Genomic DNA, 26,657 nt, shown 5'->3' on the forward strand with positions numbered 1-26,657 from the left:
CATCCTTAAGGGAGGCCGTGTTGTGAAGAGGTTAAGAGTGAGGGGCCCTGGAGTGAGAGCCAGGGGTTCAAATCCTATGTTTAACACTTTTCTGATTGAAGGAAATTTTTTTTTTTGTCTTTTTATGGCTGCACCTGTGGCATATGGAGGTTCCCAGAATAGGGGTTGAATCGGAGCTGTAGCCTCTAGCCTACACCATAGCCACAATAACGAGGGATCTGAGCCATGTCTGTAACCTACACCACAGGTTATGGCAATACCAGATCCTTAACCCAATGAGGAAGACCAAGGATCGAACCTGTGTCCTCATGGATGCTATTCGGGTTCGCTAACCACTGAGCCACGATGGAAACTCCCTCTGGAGGAAAGTTCTTTATCTTGTTAATCCTTCATTTCATTTCCCTATACAATGGTGAAAAAAGAGTACCTATTTTGTAAGAAAGTTGTAAGAGTTTAATGAGAAATCCATGCAAAGCACTAAGCATAGCATCTGGCACATAAGGACTTCAAGATGAGCTATAATGATCATTAGAGCAATGTTGCCATAAATTCCACTTAATCTGACACCTCATAATATGATTATTTATGTAGATGTAGCCCCTGAAAGATAACTCTGATTTCCTTTCATTTCCACACAATACTTGGCATGGTTCTAGAAATATCACAGGCATTTGCTGAATTGAGCTGTCTGAACTGAATAAATACACTGTAGAAAATTATATTCGGATTGAATGTCTTTCACTCTAATTTTTAAAGTTTAATATAAATAGTTATGAATTTAATAACAATCTTATTATCTCGGCTTTCCTTAAAAAAAATATTGGGGGCATAGATGGAAGCATAGAAAAGTCGTGACTGTTGGAACTGGGCAATGGGTAAAGTGGTTCATTATATTATTCTGTTTAGTTTATTATAGAAAATTCCCTGAATTAAAATAGTTTTTAAGCAAAAAAAAAAAAAAAAAAGGTCGAGGAATAGATTTGTTTATTCAAGGGAGAAAGCAACACACGAATAAAGCTTTGTATAAATCTCCTTGCACACTCATCTAATTTATTTCTATGATAAACCCAGAGCATTAAGGAAACTGAACTGAATACATCTAGAATTCAGGAAAGCTTTATGTAAAGCTATCGCTGTGTAAAAGATAGACCGTATCATGCCAAATGGTTGGATTAAAAGATTACAATGTCAAATGCATAAAATATAATTGGTCCTTAATTGCACATGAATGTTTATATAAGGGATTACAATCAGAAAATAAAGAGAGAGGTCTTTAAGTAAATGATAGTAACTTGGAAATAGAAAGAGGAGGGATAAAATTAAAAATATTTATAACAAATTAGAGAAAGAGTCATCAAAAGTGGTCAGTAAAAAAACAATTGTAAAGAAATATGACTGGTTGAGTAACAGAAAGCAATTCAGACAGAAAATATAAAAAGACTAAGCTCATAAAATACAAACAGTTGGTAGTAATAATAGTCATAATAATAATGGTACCATAAAACTGGTTCCATATTTTAATTTTATAACAAATGTTAAAGAAATGATAGAATTGGAGAGCTAACATTTGTAACCCGTTATGAAACTGGAGTCAAGTAAGGATACTCTTATAACCACAAGATGAAAAGTTGTTGTAGAATAAAATACATAAAAATGTCACTTCAGAAATTGCTTATTAATTACCATAGGAAGATGATACTTTTCTTTTCTTGACTGAGCCTGCAGCATATAGAAATTCTCAGGCCATGGATCAAACGTGTGCCACAGTAGTAACAATGCTATATCATTAACCACTAGGCCACCAGGGAACTCCCAGGAAGATCATACTCTTTAAAATAGGAGAATGGTATGCATCGCCTTTGCAAAGTTATCAGACTTAGCCTTAATAATATTAGGGCTTGTTGACATCGTGTGCCTCTTCAAGTGACGTATTTGGAGTACACTGTGTCACTAGGCAGTGTTCTCGTCAAAGGTAATTGACACGGATCCATTCATGAGAAAACTATCAGAATAATACAGAATATGGAACATTCTACAAAATTGGCCTGGATCCTTCAAACATGAAATATGAGAGATCAAGAAAAAAAGGCAGAGGGTCTCCTGATTTTAGGAGAGATAGGACAATGACAACCAAATGCTAAGCATAAATGATTAGATCTTGGATTTAAAAAAAAAAAAAAACAGCTACAAAGTGTGTTTGGGGACAACTGGTGATATTTGAATGGATTGTGTGTTAGATTATATTACTGAATTAATGAGGGGTGTGATAATATTGTTACTGAGGCAGAGATCGTCTTTATTCTTAGGATGTACATGCTTTAGTATTTAGGGGTGAAGAGTCATAATATTTGCAATTTACTTTTAAACGGGTGAAAAAAACAGGGAAAGCAAATGTAGCAAAATGTATGAGCACTAAAGTATTTTTCTTTTATGTTACTGAGAATTTAAAAATTAAAAAATAAGTTGGAATAGAAAGAGTGAAACTGAAGAAATTATGGATGTCTTATTCACTTCTTGAGTAACATCGGACTAGAGTAAGAAACTCGATTTATGTATTCACAAGCATTTATAAAATGTCTGTTGGATACAAAGAGCTAAATGTATAACTATTAGTTTGCATCAGACATTTTGCAAATTGTGTTCAATCTCAGTTCTGGCTTGGCCATGTCCTTTCCTGTCCTGTTATCTTGCCATGCTGCCTCAATAACTGGATTGCAAGGTATCATAATGATTCAGTGGAGCAGCCCCAGGGCTCTTACCGTGAATTCAAAGCTGTGGCCGTGAAAGTGAACCGTATGGAGGTCAAACTCACCCCTCATGCCAATCAGATACCAATTCACTTCATCCCCAATGTGAAATGTTAGGCCTTGGTTAGTTCCAAACATTCTTCCATTAATTGCTGTTGGGGGAGGGAAGTGGACACAGTTTATTATTTTCAACAAGGATTTGAAATAGTAAGTATTTTTAAAACGTCTATTAGAAAGCCTCATGGGTATTTCCAGAGGCTATGTGGATTTTAAAGCCAGCCTAAGAAGCTCTTAAATATGACCAAGCCATTCATTCACGGCTATGTCTAATGCTAGAGCATTTTCCCTGCCCAAGGAAAAGAGGCCCTGACTTTGCTTTAACATAATTGGGTTGTTATGGAATATTTTATGACCAAGGATATTTAAATATGTCTATATATTTAAAGTATCTTAACAGTATCATAAGAGGCTTAGAATATCAGGAGTGTGTTCCCATTTAACCACCTTAAGTCAGACCTTCATGATCTATAACGAGTATGACTGGAATGGCCATTTGCCTGAAGTCCAGGCCTCTTATCTCTCCCCACCTCTAATTCCCTCCAGCTGTGGCTTCCCACAGGTAAGAGCAAGAAAATATTAAAAAAATGTTTATATGTTCTACTTTTGACTTTTCTATTTCGTGTACATCTTTGGAAATACATAAAATATGTTATTACAGTGGCAAAAATATATAATTAATAACCATATAGCTATGGAGGTTGGGCCCTAACACTTTTAGCTGATGGAGGGGTATAATGGGAAAAAACTAGGAGACTCTGCTTTAGACAAGTGCTTCTCAAACTTTAATGTGCACATGGCTGGGAATCTTGTTAAAATGCAGATTGTGATTCACTAGGTCTCTAAAGCTGGAAACTGCATTTCCAAAAAGCTCCCAAGTGATGCTGCTCCTGCTGGACCATGGACCACACTTGGAGCACAACTACCAGAGTTGTTCCTAATACACACAACCATTCCTATAATCCCTAGCACAGTGCTCTTGAAGCCTTTAGTACAGTGATTCTCTTAATAGGATTTTGTCCTCCAGGGGACATCTGGTAATACCTGGAGACATTTTTTAATTGTCACAACTTGGGGGGAGGTGCTACTGGCATCTAAGGGGTTAAGGGTATGGATGCTGTTAAATATCCTATAACATACAGGCCAGCCCCTACTGCAAAGAATTATCAGACCCAAAATGTCAGTATGGCAAGCTTGAGAATCTTTGGTTTAGATCAAGTCCAAATTCTTAAAAATGTATTCAAGGTCTTCCCCACTCTGTTGATTTTTTCTTTCCAGGTGCTGTGTGACTTAGCTCACATTCCATCTCTCTGGAATGTCATTCCCTTCCTTCTCCACAAGACAAACTCCTAGGTGTCCTTAAATACTCAACTCAGAGGTCTCCTTCCCTTTGTGAAAACTTTCCTGATGTCCTAAGTAAGAATCTAAAACACAGCACTATGGGAGTTCCCGTCATGGCTCAGCAGTAACAAACCTGACTACCATCTATGAGGATGGGGGTTCTATCACTGGTCTCAATCTGTGGGTTGGGGATCCAGCGTTGCTGTGAGCTGTGGTGTAGGTTGCAGACACAGTTCTCATCCTGCATTGCTGTGGCTGTGGTGTAGACTGGCAGCTGTATTTCTGATTCAACCCCTAGCCTGGGAACTTCCATATGCTGCAGGTGCGGCCCTAAACATACAAAAACAAACAAACAAACAAACAAACAAAACAAAAAAAAACACAGCACTGTGTTTATATTTGTCACAACATCCCCCCCCAGTTAGCCTTGTATTGTAGCTACATACTGAACAACTTGAAGGAACTGGCCTCATATTACTGCTGTGTTTCTCCTTAGGGCCCATATTATATATATATAACCTTCTTCTTTGCCTCACTGAGTAAGATTTGGGATCCAGAAAATAAAGTATGGGGTTCTTAAATTCCATGATTAATAAGAAGTAAATATATACATAGTATATATATTTTAAAAACCTTCATCTGCTCCCTTTGGGCAGAATAACCTGTAGAATAAAGTTCGTGAGTCAATGAATGGACATTACCGTGCATTTGGTTGCTGAGGTCAAAAACAGGATCATTCCTGTCTACTTGGTTTGGTTCCCGAGAATAGGTATTGATGTTTTCTTCAAAGTACCAGGATAAGTTCTCATTAAAAATCATGAAGTGGAGAACACGGTGTACTATGCTGGGTTTGGTGCCTTTCCGACATATGATCAAAGGACCTACCAGTCCGCTGTTAAGATCCTAAAGAGGCAAAGCAAGTTTATGAAATAGACCCACAACTAAAAATGTTCTCCAGTCAAGGAAAAGAGTGGAAGCAAGTTTTAGTTTGAATAAGGTCAGATCCTGAGTGTTTAATAATTAGAATTCTAAGTCTGAGCCTAAGGAACAAAATGTTTGACATGCTAAATTCTTTGATTTTTTTTTCTTTTTTTCTTAGCTTTTCATGGCTGCACTTTTCGCATATCGAAGTTCCCAGGCTAGGGGTCAAATTGGAGCTGTAGCAGTCCACAGCCACAGCAATGTGGGATCTGAGCCACATCTGTGACTTACACTACAGCTCACGGCAACGCCAGATCCTTAACCCACTGAGCAAGGCCAGGGATAGAACCCAAATCCTCATGGATCCTAGTCGGATTCATTACCACTGAGCCACAACAGGAATTTCAACATGCTAAATTCTTGATTGAAGAAAAACTCTCACCTCATAGAAAGCAAACTTACAGTTATTAAAGGGGAAAGATGGGGGAGGGATAAATTAGGATCTGGGGATTAACATACACACATACTACTATATCTTAAATAGGTAAACAACAAGGACCTACTGTATAGCTCAAAGAACTATACTCAATATTTTGTAACAACCTATAAAGGAAAAGAATCTGAAAAAGGATATGTATCTATGTATAACTGAATCACTCTGCTGTGTACCCAAAACTAACACAGTTTAGTAAATCAACAATGCTTCAATTAAAAATAAAATAAGTGAAGGCAAAACAAAACAAAGTAAAAAATTGTCATCTTGGTCATGAGCATTGAAGTCTAAAGAAAATAAGAAACTCCTGAAAAGGATTTTAGACACATTCCTCAGTGGATTTAGCTCTATTTTTGAAATTTCAATTACAAAGCAGAACTTCGGTTTAATTACAATTCCCTGGCATTGGAGTTGGTTGACAGACATGTCTAAAGGCCTCAGATTCTCTCCCCTGCAATGCCTCTGCCCCTGCAGGCTCTTTCAGCTGGGAGCCTTGATTTGTTTATATTCATTTTGTTTTTGGGTTGAATGTCTGTGTCTGTTCTTGTTTTTGGCAGAGAGTAGGCCAAAAATAACTAAAAGGCCAAAGAGGGAACTGTTTTTTGTTGTTGTTGTTGTTTTTTGGTAATGAAAATAAACTGAAACTCCAGAGTTGAGAGTTTTTAAAAGATATATACTATGTACTGGAGTTCCCGTCATGGCACAGTGGTTAACAAATCCAACTAGGAACCATGAGGTTGCCGGTTCAATCCCTGGCCTTGCTCAGTGGGTTAAGGATCCAGCGTTGCTGTGAGCTGTGGTGTAGGTCGCAGAAGTGGCTTGAATCCCGAATTGCTGTGGCTGTGGTGTAGGCCGGTGGCTACAGCTCCAATTAGACCCCTAGCCTCAGCTCCGATTAGACCCCCAGCTGGGAACCTCCATATGCCGTGAGAGCGGCCCAAGAAATCACAAAAAGACAAAAAAAAAAGATATATACTATGTACATACTATGTACATATTTATTTCTTATTAATCATAGAATTTAAGAACCCCATACTTTATTTTCTGGATCCCAAATCTTACTCAGTGAGACAAAGAAGAAGAATATATATATTCTATATATACATATATATATAAAATCATTTTGGAAGATATCCTAAATCTAAGTAATCATAATGTAATAGTTCACTTTGCTCTTGAAAAATGCAAACCTGTATAGGATTAAAAGCTAAACAGTATTTAGAAGTTTACATGAAACTAAGATTTTTTTAGGAGTTCCCATCGTGGCGCAGTGGTTAACGAATCCAACTAGGAACCATGAGGTTGCGGGTTCGGTCCCTGCCCTGTTCAGTGGGTTAACGATCCAGCGTTGCTGTGAGCTGTGGTGTAGGTTGCAGACGCAGCTCGGATCCCGCGTTGCTGTGGCTCTGGTGTAGGCCGGTGGCTACAGCTCCGATTAGACCCCTAGCCTGGGAACCTCCATATGCCGCGGGAGTGGCCCAAGAAATAGCAAAAAAAAGAAAAAAAAAAATTTTTTTAAAGAAAAATAAACTCCTTTCTTTCATTATTATTTCTAAGAGGAGACAGGAGAAAAACAGTGATTTAAATTTTACCTTAACCACATCCACAGTTGAATAGTAAAACCAAGGTATGCACTCAAAGTCCTTTGAAGTGGGACCAGTTCTTTCAGGAATCTGCCAAACATATGTTTGGATCTCTCCTAAAATAGGCAAATACAGTGTATTAAAATAGAGTCTTTTAAATCACGCTTCTTTATGGAGAACCAGATAAAGACCAAATACTAAAGCCATACATATATTAGGCAGCACAGTCCTCATTTTCATTTCTGGCTCTACTGCTCCTTGCCTTGTGATCTTAGTCAATGTGTTTACAGTTTCTGGGCTTCTGTTTCTTCATGTGCATAAAACAGGGATTTAGGGATTAGATAACATGGTGCAAAGGAAGCCCCTGATGTTGCATGACCCGGCTCATGGGGCAAGGTTGATGTCATTATCAATGTTGGCTATTATATTCTCAGAATTATTGGATCAAAATTTTAGAGTGATTCTGCCATTGAAAAAATGTCAATCGTTACGTAACTCATTCACTTGCTCAACAAATACGTATAGTAGCAAAGAGAAGTCAGGCTTTGAAATGTGACAGAATTGCCTTGAATCACAACTCTGAACCTTCCAATTTGTGGATCACATATGCCTCCTCCCTGGCCCCAAAATTGTTTGCATTAACCCTACTTAATTTGAACACTCTCGACTTTTGCAGGAAAGTTCTTTTGATCCCACCCTCACCCCCTCACTGTATCATACTACCTCTCCCCCTCCCAGAGGCTGAAGTTAATTTCTCCAGGCACCAGTCACATAGTATTCCTTCTCCACTAAGCAACTCCATCCTCAGCCTCCCCACTTCTAAATCTTTAACAATCATCTTAGTACTAATCACCTGACTTCTGGCATACCACACAGTGCCAGGGGCACAGCAGGTACTCAGAAATGTTTGTGAAGTGCCCTTAATGTGATCCTTTCCTGACTAATCAGACCAGAATGCTGACTAGCAAACTCGCTGGATAGAAATTCCCCCCATAGGACTGCCTTTTTTAAAATCAAAAGGGAGGAGTTCCCATCGTGGCGCAGTGGTTAACGAATCCAACTAGGAACCATGAGGTTGAGGGTTCGGTCCCTGCCCTTGCTCAGTGGGTTGACGATCCGGCGTTGCCGTGAGCTGTGGTGAAGGTTGCAGACGCGGCTCGGATCCTGAATTGCTGTGGCTCTGGCATAGGCCGGTGGCTACAGCTCCGATTTGACCCCTAGCCTGGGAACGTCCATATGCCGCGGGAGCGGCCCAAGAAATAGCAACAATAACAACAACAACAAAAGACAATAAAATAAAATAAAATAAAATAAAATTACCAATGTCATTTTTCACAAAATGAAATAAAAAAAATTTAAAAAAAAATAAAAGGGAGTATTCCTCATACCATTAAAGTCTATCTTTAGTCTCTCTGCTGCACAAACCTTTCCTTTCTGAATTTGGCTCTTTCCTTGATACCCTTAGTCTCCAGACCTACTTATTTTGGTGAGCAACTATGGAGGACATTCTAGATGTTCTTTTCAGGTCCCCTTTGACCAGCATTCACCAGGTGTCAACCCCCTCACCGACAGCCGCGGCTGAAGAGAACCACTGACCCCAATCCTCCATCCAAAGACTGAAGCAGGGACAAAAAGGCACATCTCTTTTACCCCAACTCAGGACAGCTAAGGGCCACTCAAGCTTCAGAACTTCTCAAAGGGCTGGCTGTGACTTCTATTGAGGTTGCATCTCTGTTAAAGCTTTCCCCTGCCCAATTCTGCTTCTTTCTTTTGTACCCCCCATAGCTGTTGATCCCAAGAGCGCTCACTACCTGCACACAAACTACCATATGATCCAGCAAATCCAATCCTGGATATATATCCAAAAAAATAAAAGACTAATTCAAAAAGATACATGGACCTCAATGTTTTCACAGCAGCATTATTTACAATAGCCAAGATATGCAAGCAACCTCAGTGTCCTTTTACAGATGAATGGATAAAGAAGATGTGTTATAGGAGTTCTTGCTGTGGTGCAACAGGATTGGTGGTGACTTGGGAGCTCAGGGATTCAGGTTCAATCTAGCCTGGCACAGTGGGTTAATGATCTGGTATTCCTGCAGCTGCAGCTTAGGTCTTGCCTGAAGTTCAGATCTGATCCCTGGCCTGGGAACCCCATATGCCACGAGGCAGTCAAAAATAAAAATAAATAAAAATAAATTAAAAAAAGATGGGGAAAGCTTTAAAAAATAAAAAAGTAAAAAAGATGTCTTTTATGTATATACACACACATATATATTGAATATATAATTTCACTATGTATATAATGAGATACTACTCAGCCATAACAAAGAATGAAATTTTGCCATTTGTGACTACATGGATGGACCAGGAGGGTAGTTCACTTAGTGAAATAAGTCAGACAGAGAAAGAAATACTGTATGATATCACTTATATGTGGAATCTAAAAAATAAAACACACTAGTGAGTATAACAGAAAAGAAACCAACTTATAGATACAGAGAACAAACCAGTGGTTATCAGTGGGGAGGGGTAAGTGAGAAGGGAAAAGACAGGGGTAAGGAATTAAGAGATACAGACTACCATATATAAAATAAGCTATAAGGATATACTGTACAGCACAGGGAATAAAGCTAGCATTTTATAATAACTACAAATGGAGTATAATCTATAAAAATTTTGAATCACTATGTTGTATACTTGAAACAAATATAAGATTGTAAATCAATAATATCTTAGTAAAAAAAAAACCCATAGAATAGCATATAGTAGGTATTCCACAAAACAAAACAAAAAAAGAGCAAACATTAGCCCTATGGTCTCGCATAAAAGCTTTGGGACTTTTCTTTCTCCCAAGGCAGTTACCTGGCTGTGTTGAAACAACAGTGGAATAGTTAGTTTTTACTCCATGAGCATGAATAGAATATGGTCTTGAGGCGTTATTTTTAAAGACAATATGGAGTTTCTGACCTGGGCTGAGAAATATTAAAGGACCTAGAAAATAGAAAATGTGTGGTTAGTTGCTATTTATTTTTAATTATGAGTCACCTGTCCTCTTTAAGTATTTACACAGTGACTTATTCTTTTCCTTAACATGTAGCCAAAAGAAAGACAAGCACATTTAACGAATGGACCTTTGCTTGTTTGTGAAACTTATTTTTTTTTGAGAATTTAAATCATCTAGAATTTTTATAAGCTCCAGCTCTAGAAAATTTACTTCGATGAGCATCAGTTAATGCCTATGAAAACACGTTATTTAGAAATGTTATTTTTAGTTTCAAAACTTTATTTTCTAACTTTATTTTCTTTCTTGGCCAGCCTCATCATTTAAGCCTCTCATTCTTTTTGGAGGATCTGTAAGGCCATTTTACTGACCCAGAGCGATTATTTCTCTCCCAAACTGAAGACCTTTCATTTCGTTCTCTCTCCCTTCCATCCCGGGCTAAGAACGCTGGGAGGGATAGAATACGTTATAAATCTATTTGGAAGCATAATGAATCTGTGGCTCTAAAAATTCTGAAACAGAGAAGATTCTGAGATGAACTAAGCAGTGAGAACTCTCCTTAAGCCTGTGCTATAATTACTAAAATTGGAGCCTGAAAACACCTGGACGCTAGACGCTAGTGAAGGACAGCACCTCTGCTTCCTGCAGCTATTCTACCTTCTCAAACATGGTCCTTGTTTTTCCTTTTCTCCGAAGTGGGGCTTTTTGTATAAATAACAATGGAGTCTAGAGGGTCATATTGTGTTATTTGTCTTAGAACATTTGACCAGAATTCTAGAGAAAACAAATATCCTGCTGCTATTGAAAACGAAGGCCTGTCCCAAAGCAGCAGGGATTAGAGAGTTCAGCTCTCCCTCCAGGGCTTGCAAAGCCGGAGAGACCAATGAGAAGCCAAGAAAAGTTCCTCCTCATCCGCTTGTTAATCCATCTTTTCAGGGCATCATGCCAGAAAATGGCCTGCAGTAGACCCAGATATTGGGACTGAAATAAGATTTGGGCTTATGGAAATGCCATGTAACTTCTGGAAATACTAACCAAGGTGTGGAAATGCCATTTGATGTGCGAAAATACCGTGTGACCTACAGAGGTACCTTGTGACTTATGGATATGTTACATGTGGGTGCTTGGGAGTAACTTGTGGCTTTCCTGGCTGATGTGTCCAGAGTGGAGGAAAGGGCTGTCATTTTCTTCACTCCTGGACCGAGGACGAAATTAAATCTTAACACTCAAGTGTTTAAATTAAACAAGTAGATTTAAACAAAGAAGGTCCCCATCTCAATCTACTAGGGTTTCTGGGATTTGTTTTAATTTCAAAGAAATTAACTAAATGCTCTTTCTAGGGTCCCTCCCAGATCCAGAATTTTGGGATTCTGAGTGCAAGAAGCCAGGTAATCTGAAACTGATCATATTAATCATCCATGGTCTTCTTATGTTCCATTAAACAATATTTGAGTCACTTTTCCTTTCCCAGTAAAAGTGCCTATCAGCAAACAAATTAAAGGTAGAATTATAGGCACCTTCCTCTGTCAACATGGAAGTTGAAAATATCCTTAATATAGGCAATTATCTCTAGTGGCTGAGGACAAGATGATAAACCCCAAAATCAATTGGGTATTGCATCAATACCTAGTATATCCAGATGTTTTTCATCTTCATTTCTTTCTGTTTGATGCGTGAATGTGATATCATCATATTGACGGTAGACCACTTTCTTGTATTTGGACCCAAGAAATGTCCCAATTCTATCCAAATATATGTCTGTTTCACTTTGAGGAAATGGAATCAAAAGCAAAACAAACAAATAAACAAATAACCCACAAAGTTAGTTAATTTAACAATTAAATTAGACAAATTCTTATATGGAAGGACTTCTCATTGGAATAATGCAATTTATTATTAGAGGTTATTTTAGAGGTTAGTTTACCTTGAAAAATAATTCCACTTTTAAAAATATGTTCATTTTGCTAGGATTTTTGGATATTCATTCTGTACTTTAAAACATGGTTTTGGGGTGAAATTTTAGTTTTGATAAACAAATAAATCATAGAGTAAATCAGAGAAAGAGATCAAATTTTATACAAGGAGAAAAATCAGTGTCTTCAATGTGAGGTTCTCAGAAGAGTAGCAATAGACAGAAACAAATGAAGATGAAAAAATTCTGACTAATCCCAAATGTTAAATGTAGCTGAACTTAGGTTAATTATACATCAAAGTGATGAGACTAGATGGTAAAACACATGAGAAAGATAAGATGCAAGAAGTAAAAAAAGACACAGGAGGAAACAGCACAGAAGAAGTAAGTTATATAGATATTTGGAAAGAACTGCAGTCATTTGTCATTGACGACAACACACACACACATTTTGAAATTATTTGTAATTGAATGTATCCTAAATACATGTCACACACGTCACACATGCAAGCCCATCACACACAGGCATACCACTTACACATACCATACTATGCACAAATAAATACCATCCCCCAAAACACACACACACACACACACACACACACATGAGACAGAGACAGAGACAGAGACATAAACAGGAGAGACAGAGACTGGGAGACAGAGAGGAGGGGGAGGGAGGAAAGCATTGAGGACTACAGAATAAAGCCTGCCCAAGTAGAGACTCAAGTCACCGCCATACTTCTTTCTTTGAAGGCTCTTCAGTTCTTTCTCCCACTTTCTGCTAGGAGAATAATCCCACACAATTTCCTCAGCTGCAATATAAATAATCTTCTCCTCCTGGTACTGAGTTTGATCCGGGTTCGACTTTGAACACTGCCTCACTCGGTATTTATGTTTCATGCCTCCTTGGTAATGCTCTGAGGTTATACAAACCACATCAAAAACTCCTAGAAGTGAGTAAGAAAAAAATGTTTAAGGCTTTGAGTCAAACGTCTTCTTTCTGTGAAGTCATCTATAAGATATAATTCCCCCCAAAGAAACGTTGTAAGATAGTTGATTCATTCTTTCACTAATTTGAGAAATATTTATTGAGTATCTTCTTATGCCAGGCATATTTCTAGGGATTTCTGGGAAACATCAATGAACAAAATAGTCAAAAATTCTTGCCCTTAGAGTTTGTATTGCAAGGTATTGTGGACCAATAACAATAAACATAGTAAGTACACAACATCTATCTCATATGATTGTGTCTATTCCCTTTTATGGATTGCAAATAATTACAACCCCTATTTACAAATGAGGATATTAGGTTCAGAGGGCAGGGGAGGTGCCTCTGATCCCTATAACAATTCCCTGATACAGGGTACCTTTACTTATTTGTTTGCTTATTCTTTTTGTGGCTGCATCTAAGCATATGGAAGTTTCCAGGCTAGGAGTCCAATCTGAGCTGCAGTTGTAGGCTTACACCACAGCCACAGCAATGCCAGATCTGAGCTGCATCTGTGACCTATGCTGCAGTTTATGGCCACGTTGGATCCTTAATCCAACAAGCGAGGCCAGGGATAGAACCTGCATTCTCATGGATACTAGTTGGATTCTTAACCTGCTGATTTACAATGGGAACTCCACAAGGTACCTTTAAAAACTTTTTTCTTGTCAGCAATAATCAGTCTTCTTGAAGTCAAAACATTTCCCTAGAGAGCAAAGCTAACAAGGAGAGGCATAGAGAGAAGCAGACAGAAGAGACTACGGTAGGGTAGAACAGGAGGAAGACCTGGGAAATGAATGGGCAGAAGAGAAATAAAGGCAGCACATAATAAATGAAAACAAGGTAACATGCCTCAAAGCATCTTCATTGCTTTTGAAAAGTATGGGTTGATTCAGAGCCTAGAGGCCGGTAAGAGAAAACTGGGAAAGGCCGAGGGGATTTTTGTGTACAGCAAAATGATATACTAATGTTCCAATAAACTAAATGGAGCAGGTCAAAGGTTTTTAAAATGCTATTTGGATAACCCCCTTTAAAAAACAAACAAACAAACAAACAGGAGTTCCCGTCATGGCACAGTGGTTAAAGAATCCAACTAGGAACCATGAGGTTGTGGGTTGGATCCCTGGCCTTGCTCAGTGGGTTAAGGATCCGGCGTTGCCATGAGCTGTGGTGTAGGTCACAGACGCAGCTCGGATCCCACATTGCTGTGACTCTGGTGTAGGCCATTGGCTACAGCTCTGATTAGACCCCTAGCCTGGGAACTTCCATACTCCACAAGAGCAGCCCAAGAAATGGCAAAAAGACAAACAAACAAACAAAACCAAACCCTGTATAAACAGAATATTCAGAGCATATGAAGACATTGTTTTTTCATGTTCTGGACGTGTTCAGGCTAATAGAGAAGATCCACAACTTACCTAGGGAATCGGGTGTCATCAAAAGTGTTTGAGAGATGTGGGGAAACAGAGCTATTGTGTCGCCCCTTGCTCCTAAGGAAGTGAAGGTATTTCCTGAAAAATATATCCCGTGTAAGTCCTGGTCTGATCCCACACTAAGAACGTGCCACGAAACGTTGTCTCCTAAGCACATATCCAGTCCAGGCAGATTTCCATACATGTATCCATTTATGGCTGCAAGACATTTGTGACAAAGAAGACTATTTAACTTATTGGTACTTGACATCTCTTGAAACTGAACAAAGGATAAATCACGAAGCGGTTCATCCATGTAAGATCTTAAGATTATCCAAGTCAGCCCCGTCCTTTTAGATTTCAGGAAATTAAGGCCAGAGAGACTTGTTCAGTGTCATTAAGCTCAGAATGGAACTGGTAGAGCAGAGTTCAAGTTTCCAGATTCTAGACCAATCCTTTTCCCATCACACTTTACAATCTTCAAAAACCAACCAACCAATCAACCAACCAACCCAACAAACATCTCACCCATCCACCCCAATAATTTAGAAATAGAGAAATATATGACTTTTATAGATCACATTTATCAGTCACTAAAATGATGTATGGCACCAAAAAGGCACTGGTAAATAGTAAATTTAATGTAACATAATCAGCCTCCTAGGCAATATTTTTCATTGTGAAATCATATTTAAAGAAAACATGAAAACCACTGAGGGGAAAATGTAATTCTCTCTTAAACAAGCTGTAATTCTTTAGGCATAATGAAATTAAACAACTGCTTAATACACTCATCTGGTAAACTAAATGTTCTCTTACAGAACATGTAGTTAGAGTCTTGGAAGCCTGGATCCTCTTTATCCACATTTTCAGGCTCTGTGGTAAATGTCCTGATATTTTCATCCAAGAGGTAACTTTTATTTTCATCAAATATAGTGGCAAGCAGGTAAAATTCTTTGTCTATTCCTTTCTATGGATGAGAACAGAAAAAGAAGTAGACATAAAGTATATATAGATGGTCTGCATTCAAAGTTTAGTCAGATAGTTGACTTGCATACCGAATTTCCCAGACAAGGGGTTTGTAGACTGCTGGAAAATCTGATCAGTTGACTTCCCTGCTTATGGACATTATATATATACACACATTATACACACACACACACACACACACACACACACACATATATATAAAGGCAAGAATCCCAGTGAATGGATTTATCACACAATTAAGAAGTTAGCAGAAACTTCTACAACTGTTTTCATATAAAGTCAAAGAGATGTAAATTAGCTGTCCTTACTCAGGGACTAACAAGCTAATTCAATAAGCCCAGAATGGCCTGTGCAGGATGAAGAGGAAGGGAACATACATCTGCAGGCATCCACAGGACCCAATGTGTTGCCTTCTAAGCCAACAACTTGTGGGATGACTTTTAGGGTGGAGAGTGCTCTAACCATAATTGAAAGGGAGGGGTGTGGAGCTACAGTGAAGCCAGATGGAAGTGGAGACAGCAGTCAGGAGGTGAAAGGAATTTAGAAAGAGATGATGGAACCTAAAATAAAGCTGTGGCATTGGAGAGTTGATGACTAATGTTGGAGGTGAGAAAGGAGGAGTTGTTTTTGGAGTCCCAGGCTTGGTGGTGTCATTATCTAAGACACAGAATAGAGAAAAGGGGGCTGACTTAGAGAAGTGGACAGGTGGTGCTGTCCAGAGGGAGATGAAGAGTTAAAATAGTGCAGTGGAATTAGACGTGTGGATGGAATGTGCCAGGGTGGATGCTCAAGGGGCAGAGGGAGACACAGTTACAGAGCAAAGGAGAGAATGGAATTGGAAGACACCACATACAAAAGGTGAAGCTGCCTTTTGCCACTTGCCCTTCCCCCACAGCTCTGTCTCAGGCCACCTCTCAGCAAGGCGTAATGGCACGTAGGTCCCCCGACTCACCTGTTTGCCATCCTCACCCAGACTTCCATTTCTGCAGACGAGGAGGGGTCCCACAAGGCCACTGTTGGTGTCCTTTGGAGGGTTCACTGAGGAGTAGTAGAACCAGGTCAGGCAGTTGGGGTCTGTGGCCGTGGGACCCACATCTCTGGGAACGTCCCAGGTATAGACAAATGTTGCGCCAGGATTTACATGTGAGGAGGATGAAGGGAGACCTAGAAGGAAATAAACATTTGTAAAATAGGACTTGGGACCCAAAGTACCCTTGTCTAGACCATGAGATCTCTGAGAGCAAGGACAGTGTCTTGCTCACCTTATAGCCCCCTGGGTGACAGTTGAAAGGGACTGAAGGAGTCTGTCACAGTAAGTACACAGAGCTGTGAGGATGTAGAAGTGGGCTTCACAGCGATTTTAGGGGGAGTCTGACTTTCCTGCTGACATTATATTGCAGTCTGGCTTGCACACACCCCCCGTCCCCCCCCCCCACCCCCGCTCAGCTCTGGTACTTACTCCCCATGGGTGTTTTGTAGAAGGAGCCCTCGTTGCTCTTGTTGTAACGCAGTCCGTGGGGGTGAATGCTGAGTGGCAGGGAGGCATTGTTATAGAAAGTGACCTGGATGGTCTGTCCTACCTCTGCCTTAAGAACAGGACCTAGAAACCAACAGAGTTAGGAGTTGTCCTTGGTTTTTATAAATGTCATTGTCAGGTGGTATTGCTTGCTTGGGTAAGATTCTTTTAGGAGCAAATTAAAAGGATGATATCGTGAACCAGAAATGTGTCCAGCTACAAGAGGTCTAGATGATTCAGGGTCTTGGAAAGTTCCTTTGAAGAACATGGGTATATTCATCTTATTAGATTTATAAGGACAAAAAATGTAGTTTAAAATTAGGTGTGGAGTTCTCTTGTGGCACAGCAGGTTAAGGATCAGGTGCTGTCACTGCTGCGGCTTGGGTTGCTACTGTGGTGCAGGTTTGCTCCCTCGCCCTGGGAACATTCATGTGCCACAGGCACAGACAAAAGTAAAATTGTGTGAATAGGCATGTACTATGTTCATAAGGCTACCAAATGACAGCTAAAATCTCTAAAACTATGAGTTGGTGAATACTCTTGATTTCACAGACTATGTATAAATGGTGTTTATAATCCTACAAGCCATGAACTAATCTTACCAAGGATTCCAAGGTGCACTGCTCTTGCCTTCTGTGTTTGGAAAGAAGCATCTGTGTATTCACGGTAAACAAGTTTTTTATAAGTTCCTCCAATTCTGGTTGGGCTTTGTTCAAAATAGAGCCGGGATTCACTGTGTGGAGAAAGATACACAAAGAGCTTTTCAATTTACAGTGATCATGTGTCAAGAAAGCAAGAACTTATATGCATCTTTCTTTTAAAGTCCTTGTAATTTTTTTTTTGTCTTTTTTGTCTTTTTGCCATTTCTTGGGCCACTCCCGCAGCATATGGAGGTTCCCAGGGTAGGGGTCTAATTGGAGCTGTAGCTGCCAGCCTATGTCAGAGCCACAGCAATGCGGGATCCGAGCTGTGTCTGCAGCCTACGCCACAGCTCACTGCCACGTTAACCCACTGAGCAAGGTCAGGGATCGAATTTGCAACCTCATGGTTCCTAGTTGGATTCGTTAACCACTGCACCACGACGGGAATTCCCTGTAATTTTTATTTATAAAAACAATCCATGCTTATTGCAGAAAATTTGAAAAATAAAGAAAAATATAACAAAGAAAATTAAAATATTAATAATCCCACAATCTATATATAAAACCATGGTCAACATTTTCCACAGATACCTTTTCAGTCTTTTGTCTATCTATGTGTACCTGTCTGTCCACTTAGTAGTTAACCTACATGTTTTCTTTTGGAATAAATATTTTTAAAGTGTTATGTCTGATTTTTTTTCCTTAGGCAGGTAGTAACAAGCATTTCTTTTAAAACAACTGTGCAGAGATGCTAGAATATAGACCTGAGAGGTATCATTCTTAACTTTTTAATTCTATTTTAACAAGATAAAATGCAGTGCCCTGAGAAAAAGTGTTCCTTAGAGGAAGCAATGACTTGCAATGCTGAGACATCACCCAATTTCACAGCCAGGAGAACCATGCAAGCTGAAAGAATCTCTTATTTCATACTTACTTTTAGTCAATAGAAAATGAGAGTTGAGGAGTTCCCATAGTGGCTCAGTGGTTAACGAATCCAACTAGGAACCATGAGGTTACGGGTTCGGTCCCTGGCCTTGCTCAGTGGGTTAAGGATCCGGCGTTGCCGTGAGCTGTGGTGTAGGTCACAGACACGGCTTGGATCCTGAGTTGCTATGGCTCTGGCATAGGCCGGTGGCTACAGCTCCGATTAGACCCCCAGCCTGGGAACCTCCATATGCCGCATGAGCAGCCCAAGAAATGGCAAAAAAGACAAATAAAATAAAATGAGAGTTGAATCTAATTTTTGCTCTAAGCTTAGATAGCCATCACACAATTAATACAAAACTTCCACCACACAGATTGAAGAATTTATTGATAAGCTTAAAATGTAAGAACAGAAGATCACGATATAACATCCTTAGTTTTCTTAAATTTTCTGTGAGTGAATTGGAAAATAATAAATACTATGGAAAACATTATTTTTGGTGTTTATAAACTCGATAATTTCTGACATAAAATTTTTCATTCAATAGACCAAATGAATTAAAACTCCTGTAATCTGCAAATTGGTAAATATACTTAGCAGTTAGACTATCAGAAACACTTTGTGCGTACTTTTAAATGCTGATGCCACAATAATGTATTTTAGTCAATGTTTTTTGTTATTGAAGAAGCAATTGGTAATATATTATTAAGGGGTTATTGAGTAAAAAATATTTATATGATTTAAGGATGTCAAAGAATGATTAATTATACCCCCAGATCTTAGCAGGAAAGTATAATTTACTAATGAGGACTAATACTGGATTTTTGTAAAATGCTTTTGATAACACTATCCACTGTGTTGTTAAATGTTTCATAATTATAAAATAAATCCATTTTAAAATTTTGTGCTAGGAAAAAGATGAGCAATATGTTTTCCTTTGCATTGGCTGCCAAGGCATTTAGAGAAAAATTTCACATAGCAATGGTCCTTAGGCCAATGGCTCAGTATTTTCCCATTATTTTCCTACCTTTATTTTAATCAGTATATTCTTTATAATAAGATGATTAAATTCTTTTTAGGAGTAGCTAGGTTTCAAATAAGTTCAATTATCTTTATTTAGCCATAAATATTTTAATCACTGAATCATTACCTTCCAGCTGCTGTTAAATTTTTTTTAGAGAAGAAATCTATACCAGAGGGAGCATAATTCCAAGAAATTTCTTCAGCAGCAATATAATAATGTACAACTTGTGTCCCATTAGCATCTGTTGAAGGTTTTTGGCAATTCCTTACATTGAAGAAGGCCTCCATACCCTCTGAAAAACAGTAAACCCAAGTAGAGAATGTTATTGAAACATTAAAATATTTTCTTAGTCCATACACATTTTTAAAATTTTAGCCAACAACATTGCAACTTTCCTTTTCTTTGAGAAACATGAGGCATTTTATTTATAGAATCTATGTAAAAACTTGAAATGTAGAAAGTGAGTACAAAACTCAGGATGCAAAGACAAATGTTAGAGGAATATATATTATTGGAGAATAATAACCAGCATTGGTCCAACTCCTACATGAATATGGTACCTGCTTACCAAAAGAAATTTGAGAGTTTGCTTTTCCCTTACATGTATGTTACTAATAATTACTAATGAGTTAGTTGGTTTATTAGTTTAACTACTTGGTAGGCAGGAAGAAAATGAAGGCAGGTACATTTCCATGAAGGCATCAGTCCTGTGTTTTAATTTCAGAGCGCTGTTGGTGAAAGTATAAATTAATACAGATTTTTTGGAAGCCAATTTGGCAGCGTTTGTTAAAATTAAAAACACTTCCGTTAAAATTTTCACTTCAGGGGTTCCCACGGTGGCGCAGTAGAAATGAATCTGATTGGGAACCATGGGGTTGCAGGTTCGATCTCTGGCCTCGCTCATTGGGTTAAGGATCGGGGTTGCCATGAGCTATGGTGTAGGTCGCAGACGTGGCTCGGATCTGGAGTATCTGTGGCTGTGGTGTAGGCTGGCGGCTACAGCTCCAATTGGACCCCTAGCCTAGGAACCTCCATATGCCTCAGGTTCGGCCCTAAAAAGCAAAAAAAAAAAAAAAAGAAAAAAAAATTCACTTCATAGTTAGGCAAAACAAACAGTTGAACATACATAAAAAGATACAAATAAAAGGGTATGAGGTATAACACAGTTAGTGAACCAAAAGGGAAGAAGCAATTTAAACATCAGTAGACAAATTGTTAAATAAATTAGGATATATCTTAAATATGGAAAACTATACAACGGTTTAAAAGAGTAAGTTAGAGGTATAGGGAATGTCATGGAAAAGATTTCAAGACATATTGATCAGTGAAGAAAGCAAGCAGCAGAATAAAAACCCAGTATATAAAAATAATAAACAATTATAAAAGTTATATAGTTAAATAAACACATATGCAGTGTAATCTACATATGCAGAACAAAAGACAAAACATAGCCATGCAAGGGTTCCCATTGTGGTTTATTGTGTTAAGAACCCCACATAGTGTCTGTGAAGAGGTGAGTTCTATTTCTGATCTGGTGTTGCTGAAAACTGAAGCATAGGTTGCATATGCAGCTTGGATCCAGTGTTGCTGAGGCTGTGGTGCAGGCCTACAGCTACAGCTCTTATTTGACCCCTAGCCTGGGAGCTTCCACATGCCACAGGTGTGGTACTAAAAAAAATTTTTTTTTAAATCAGATTAAAAAACATAGCTGTGCATTTTTATTTCTACATGTTCATATATACTGTGTGAAAATGCTAGTAAACAGAGGTGCATGTATTCACACCAAACTGAATACAGGGATTATTCTCTAGGGAAGGAGCTGGAATGATGGTGGGGTAGGGTAGGACTGAGAGTATATTCTTAAACCTTTTCTCCAAAGACAAACACAAAATCAGATTTGTGTGTGTGTGTGTGTGTGTGTGAACATGCACTAATTTTGGTGGTGTCCACGTTCCTCCTATGGCCAGTTTGAAATTACTAGCAATTTACCAGCTGGCTTATTTAACTCAGCTCTGGAGAGCTCCTATGAGGTGGCTCTCACACATCACATTAGACTTTCACTTTTGTTGCCTGGTGCTCCCCCCCAACTAATTCTCTCTCTCTCTCCTTCACTCCCTTCCAGACCCCTTCCTCTTCCCTCCTTTTTTTTTTTTTTTTTTTGCTTTTTAGGGTCACACCTGTGGCATATGGAGGTTCCCAGACAAGGGGTCAAATTGAAGCTATAGCTGCTAGCCTAAGCCACAGCCACAGCAACGCAGGATTGGAGCCACATCTGAGACCTACACCACAGCTCATGGTAACGCCAGATCCTTAACGCACTGAGCGAGGCCAGGGATCGAAACTGCAACCTCATGATTCCTAGTCGGATGCATTTCTGCTGTGCCACAATGGGAATTCCCTTTTTTCCCCCTCCTTTCCTTTCTTTTTAGCAATTCTGTTCATGTATTCTCGTAATTGCTGGAAAAAAAAGAAAAAAAAAAGAATGTAAGTGCATTTTAAAAAAATGGGGTTCATTGGCCAAAGAACTGGAACTTTCAGAAGCTTTCTTGATTGTGTCTAGGGTTGAACCTATTCTTTCTTCAGAGCTGAGGAGGAAAGACCTGGCTTAAAGGCACCATCTGCAAACAAGGTAAATAGAGGAAGTATGGCTGAGTGTACATTTTAATCTGAGAACAATACTCCTTGCCAAGTGAGAACCTTTTTATTTTTTATTTTTTTAATTTAATTTTATTTATTTTAATATATATATATTTTTGGTCTTTTTGCCATTTCTTGGGCTGCTCCCTTGGCATATGGAGGTTCCCAGGCTAGGGGTCGAGTCGGAGCTGTAGTCACCGGCCTACACCACAGCCACAGCAATGCAGGATCCGAGCCGAGTCTGCAACCTACACCACAGCTCACGGCAACTCCTGATCCTTAACCCACTGAGCAAGGCAAGGGATCGAACCTGCAACCTCATGGTTCCTAGTCGGATTCGCTAACCACTGAGCCATGACGGGAACTCTGTGAGAACCTTTTTATCATTAATTCTGTCCTTGAGTTACAATAGCAGTGTGCAGTTCTTTGTGTGGGGACAGCCGTGGGAGGGACACAGCACATAGGAAATCTCAATAGATATTTGTTGTTTAGTTGTTTAAATAATTAATTGAAGCATGATGCTAACCAAAGTATGGGACTTAAAAAAATAAGTTTGATCAGAGAGGTAAATCCCATTTTTGTATAAAAAAACTTAAATTCTTCAGTTCTAATAACAGTCACAATTTCTTATTGAAAAATAAAACATTTTTATGATTATATGTAGAGTTTAGTCATATTTAGGAATGGAAGAGCTCAGTAACTTCATAACAGGCCTTCCTATTATTAATGAGAAGTGTGATTGAAGAGGGAAATAAACTAAAACAAGGAGGTTTACTGGGTACTAGCTTAGAATTATTTCATCCTACATAATTCCTGCCTTTCCTTTTATACAGTTTTGAGCAAGTGTTTTAACCTCTTGGAACTTGTTCTCTCAATTTAAAAAAATGTAATAGATAAGCGATGAGGTCCTACCATATAGCACAGGGAACTATATCTAGTCTCTTCAGATAGAACATGATGGAAGACAATATAAGAAAGGGAATGCATAGATATATACGACTAGGTCACTTTGCTGTATAGCATAAATTTGCACAACATTGTAAATCAACTATACTTTAATAAAAAAAAGGAAAAAGTATAATAGTTATGTCCTCATTCTGACACTCTTACAAGACTCACTGGATAACAAGTATAAATTTTTTTAAAAATAAAAACAACACCAACAGAAAACTTCCTACATACTTAAAACGGTTTATTATTACACAGAATCAGAGACCGAGGGTCTATCCCTGACCTTGTCACTGACTTTCCAAAAGGCAATCCTATCACCTCCCTGATGGGCAGTTTTCCCATTTGGAAAATGAGGGATTTGTAATGGGTTGTAACCTTGGAAGTCATTTGACCCTGAATAATGTGAAAGAAATAAATCCTTACCATGTATCTGACAGTTCAGCATCCACTCCCCAGTACCCTGGGCCACCATGAAGGCATCTTCCATTGAGGCAGGGAAGACAGTAATGGTGTCTTTTCTATGATTCCGAGAGGTCAGAGTTTGTCCGTGGAGATAGATGGGGTGTGTGTCCACCACACCACCCATGCCGATAAAATGCCACTTGACCCTGTCCTGTGCACACATGGTGAGATTGGGCAGATTTCCATACATGTATCCATTTATTGCTGAAAACAAATGTGTATTAATATTAACCTATCAAGCATGTTAGATCAGGCCATATGGTATAAATCCCATGCATTTCCTCATTACATAAACTTGGCTGTGGGAGTTCCCATCATGGCTCAGCAGTAATGAACCTGACTAGTATTCATGAGGATGTGGGTTCCACCCCTGGCCTTGCTCAGTGGGTTAAGGATCCGGCGTCGCCATGACCTGTGGTGTAGGTCGCAGACGCGGCTTGGATTTGGCCTTGCTGTGGCTGTGGCATAGGCCGGCAGCTGCAGCTCTGATTGGACCCCTAGCCTGGGAACTTCCATATGCCGCAGATGCAGCCCTAAAACGAAAACAAAAACAAAAACTTGGCTGTGTCAACATTGTTCTCATGCATAATCTACAACAGGATTGATTTGTTTTTTCCCCCCAAAAGAAAGTCATAAGCATTGTTTATGATTAAAAGTGAGGAGCACAGAAATTTAGAGGCAAGTAGAGGAAAAGTAGGCTGAAAGACAGGAAGTAGTGAAGAAGGGGAAAAGAATAGAAAGAAGTTAAGTCTGTGGAAGAAGAGAGCAAGGAGAAAGGTGAGTGAGATAACAAGAGCATCTTTTCTGAAAAGTCCTATGTAGAAACACATTTTCATAAAAGATATACAGTCAGTTATGCTTTTGTTATTCCATAATATTTTATTACATTCAAATTAAATCTTCGCTATGTTGTTGCCATCTACCTTTGATCAATATCAGACCAGAAAACAAATGCAGTTACCTAACTCTACTTGCTATGAAACTTTGGAAACCAGCAGGATTTATTAGATGACTTGCATATAAACCAGCATCTCTGAGTGAAAAACTGGGACATAGAAACTCATCTAAACAAACTTGAGCAAAGGGAAATAACTAAACAGAATCACAGAACTTAGAATTATAGGATATAATGAATGAGGAAGTTCTTTACGATCTTACAGCGCATGCGATTGCTTTCCTGGAAGCCAGGGTCACTAGCATTAACTTGGCCAGGTTCAGTATATGTATTGATATTCTCATTGATATACCAGCTGTTGTTTTCATCAGTTGTAGAGAACAGCAAAACATAAGACTCATTGATATTTTTTTCCATGTCTCCATCAAGGGTTCCTGAAACAAAATGAACAGTAAAACTTCCTCTTTGCAATAATTCACTTTGCTATAAAATGAACTGATGATTCTGATTTCACTCAAAATAGACAAAATCTTGCAGTGTCACAGACAAAACCCTAAGGAATTGAAGGGAAGGGAAATAGCCTCTTGTCTTCCTATTTCCTCCCAGCATGCAGATTCAACACTTCCGTTGTAGGATAGAGAAGAGGTGGCAGAATTTGAGGTAAAAGAGGCTAAAGCAAAGATTATTGGATTGGACTACCATCTAGCGTCCAACCTGCATTATTAGATTTGAAGGGAGGCATTTGACTCAAGATTGCCATCTAGAGCTCAGAGTTCAAGTGGCAGCATTACTTTCTTAACTGGTTGAATCAAGGTCAAGGAAGAAAAAAGCACTCACTCATTTAAGAGTAGAATTCCATTGGCGGTGGGGGTGAGAGAGACTCCACTTATCCTGGTTGGCTCTATTGCTACAATGAGATTTTTAAAGTGTTACCTCTTTTACAAGTGATAATCGGTCCAATAAGTCCCGAAGCTACATCTTTTGGAGTGTCTACGTGGGAGTGGTACATCCTTGTCACGCAGTTACTGTCATTGGGACCAGGCCCCTGTTTTTCTTCCACAAACCATTTGTAAGTATACACTGCCCCTGGCTCCAAGTGGTCATCTTCTTTTTGCAGGCCTGTAGTATTATCAGGGTATAGAGCACCTAGAAAACATAACCTGCACTGTGGTTTACAGTAACTACTGGACAACACTACTTTGACTGGGATTCATGTTTTCTCCATTAAGCAATGAATGATTGTTAATCTGTATTTTTAGAATAAAATGTGCATTTTCCTCTCCTCTCTCTTGCCTCCTGTCTCCCTAGATTCCCCCTTAATTGGTTTCCACCTAAGTGCCCAGCTTGGCCAGCTTCTAGACTAAATTGGAATGAGGCAGTAGATTAACAGATCATCACCTTTATAGATGGATTCCACAAATATTTATTGTGCACCTACTATGTGCCTGAATCTTAAATACAAGAGATCCAGGCTCCTGATTTGCCCTCCATATTTTCTTTTTTTCTGGCTACACCTACAGCATATAGAAGTTACCAAGCTAGGGGTCAAATTGAAGCCACAGCTGTAGGTTTATGACACGTTCATCCTCATGGATACTACATCGGGTTCTTAACCTGCTGAGACACAGTGGGAACTCCTCCTCCTTAACTTCAAATTCAGACTTGGAACCCAGGGCACCATGAGGCATCCGAGTTACCTACGAGCCATCCACTGAAGTTCGAAAGTGACCTTCTGCATAGCTGTCATTACCCTGGGCTACCACCTTAGTTCTGAATCTGGGGTTTTGTTCTCCTTTTTTTCTTCTTCTCCTGGAATTTCACCTCAGATCTCCATCTCTTCGGGCTGGAGTCTGATAACTATGGATAAAATTCCTTCATTCAACAGAAGGCTTTAACACATGACCATGTTGAACACAAAATCTTATTTATTAGCTTTCTCTTCTCTTCTTTTTTCCAACCACCCTCAGACAGCTGTGAGTGTAGATGTTTAGGAAAGAAGATACTGTATGGAAGGTATGGCTTCACCTGGACACTGATGTTTTCCAAGGGGCTAGTCCTCATCCACTAGGAAACTGAAAATGAGATGAAGGCTGAACAATATTTCTGCCAACCTAACATTTCACTCATGAGTTTCTCCTACCAAAAAACCTACATTCAT

At 39.0% G+C, this 26,657-nt stretch overlaps 1 protein-coding gene across 1 annotated transcript in view; it reads right to left on the minus strand.

Annotated features, from left to right (window-relative positions):
• The window catches only part of LOC125112604 (ceruloplasmin-like), a 33,019-nt gene that overhangs the window by 4,274 nt on the left and 2,088 nt on the right, over nt 1-26,657 (minus strand). Inside the window, exons 3-17 of the mRNA XM_047754893.1 lie at nt 25,433-25,645; nt 24,763-24,933; nt 23,566-23,808; nt 19,681-19,846; nt 17,567-17,697; nt 16,908-17,048; nt 16,401-16,612; nt 15,278-15,428; nt 14,465-14,677; nt 12,798-13,005; nt 11,773-11,912; nt 10,008-10,136; nt 7,152-7,258; nt 4,847-5,048; nt 2,760-2,899 (exon numbers count right to left, since the gene is read on the minus strand). Of these exons, the coding sequence (XP_047610849.1) occupies nt 2,760-2,899; nt 4,847-5,048; nt 7,152-7,258; nt 10,008-10,136; nt 11,773-11,912; nt 12,798-13,005; nt 14,465-14,677; nt 15,278-15,428; nt 16,401-16,612; nt 16,908-17,048; nt 17,567-17,697; nt 19,681-19,846; nt 23,566-23,808; nt 24,763-24,933; nt 25,433-25,645 (2,567 nt within the window). The remainder of the gene's footprint in view (nt 1-2,759; nt 2,900-4,846; nt 5,049-7,151; nt 7,259-10,007; nt 10,137-11,772; nt 11,913-12,797; nt 13,006-14,464; nt 14,678-15,277; nt 15,429-16,400; nt 16,613-16,907; nt 17,049-17,566; nt 17,698-19,680; nt 19,847-23,565; nt 23,809-24,762; nt 24,934-25,432; nt 25,646-26,657) is intronic.

The sequence above is a fragment of the Phacochoerus africanus genome, chromosome 1, assembly GCF_016906955.1.
Source record: "Phacochoerus africanus isolate WHEZ1 chromosome 1, ROS_Pafr_v1, whole genome shotgun sequence".
NCBI classification, from domain to species: Eukaryota; Metazoa; Chordata; class Mammalia; order Artiodactyla; family Suidae; genus Phacochoerus; species Phacochoerus africanus.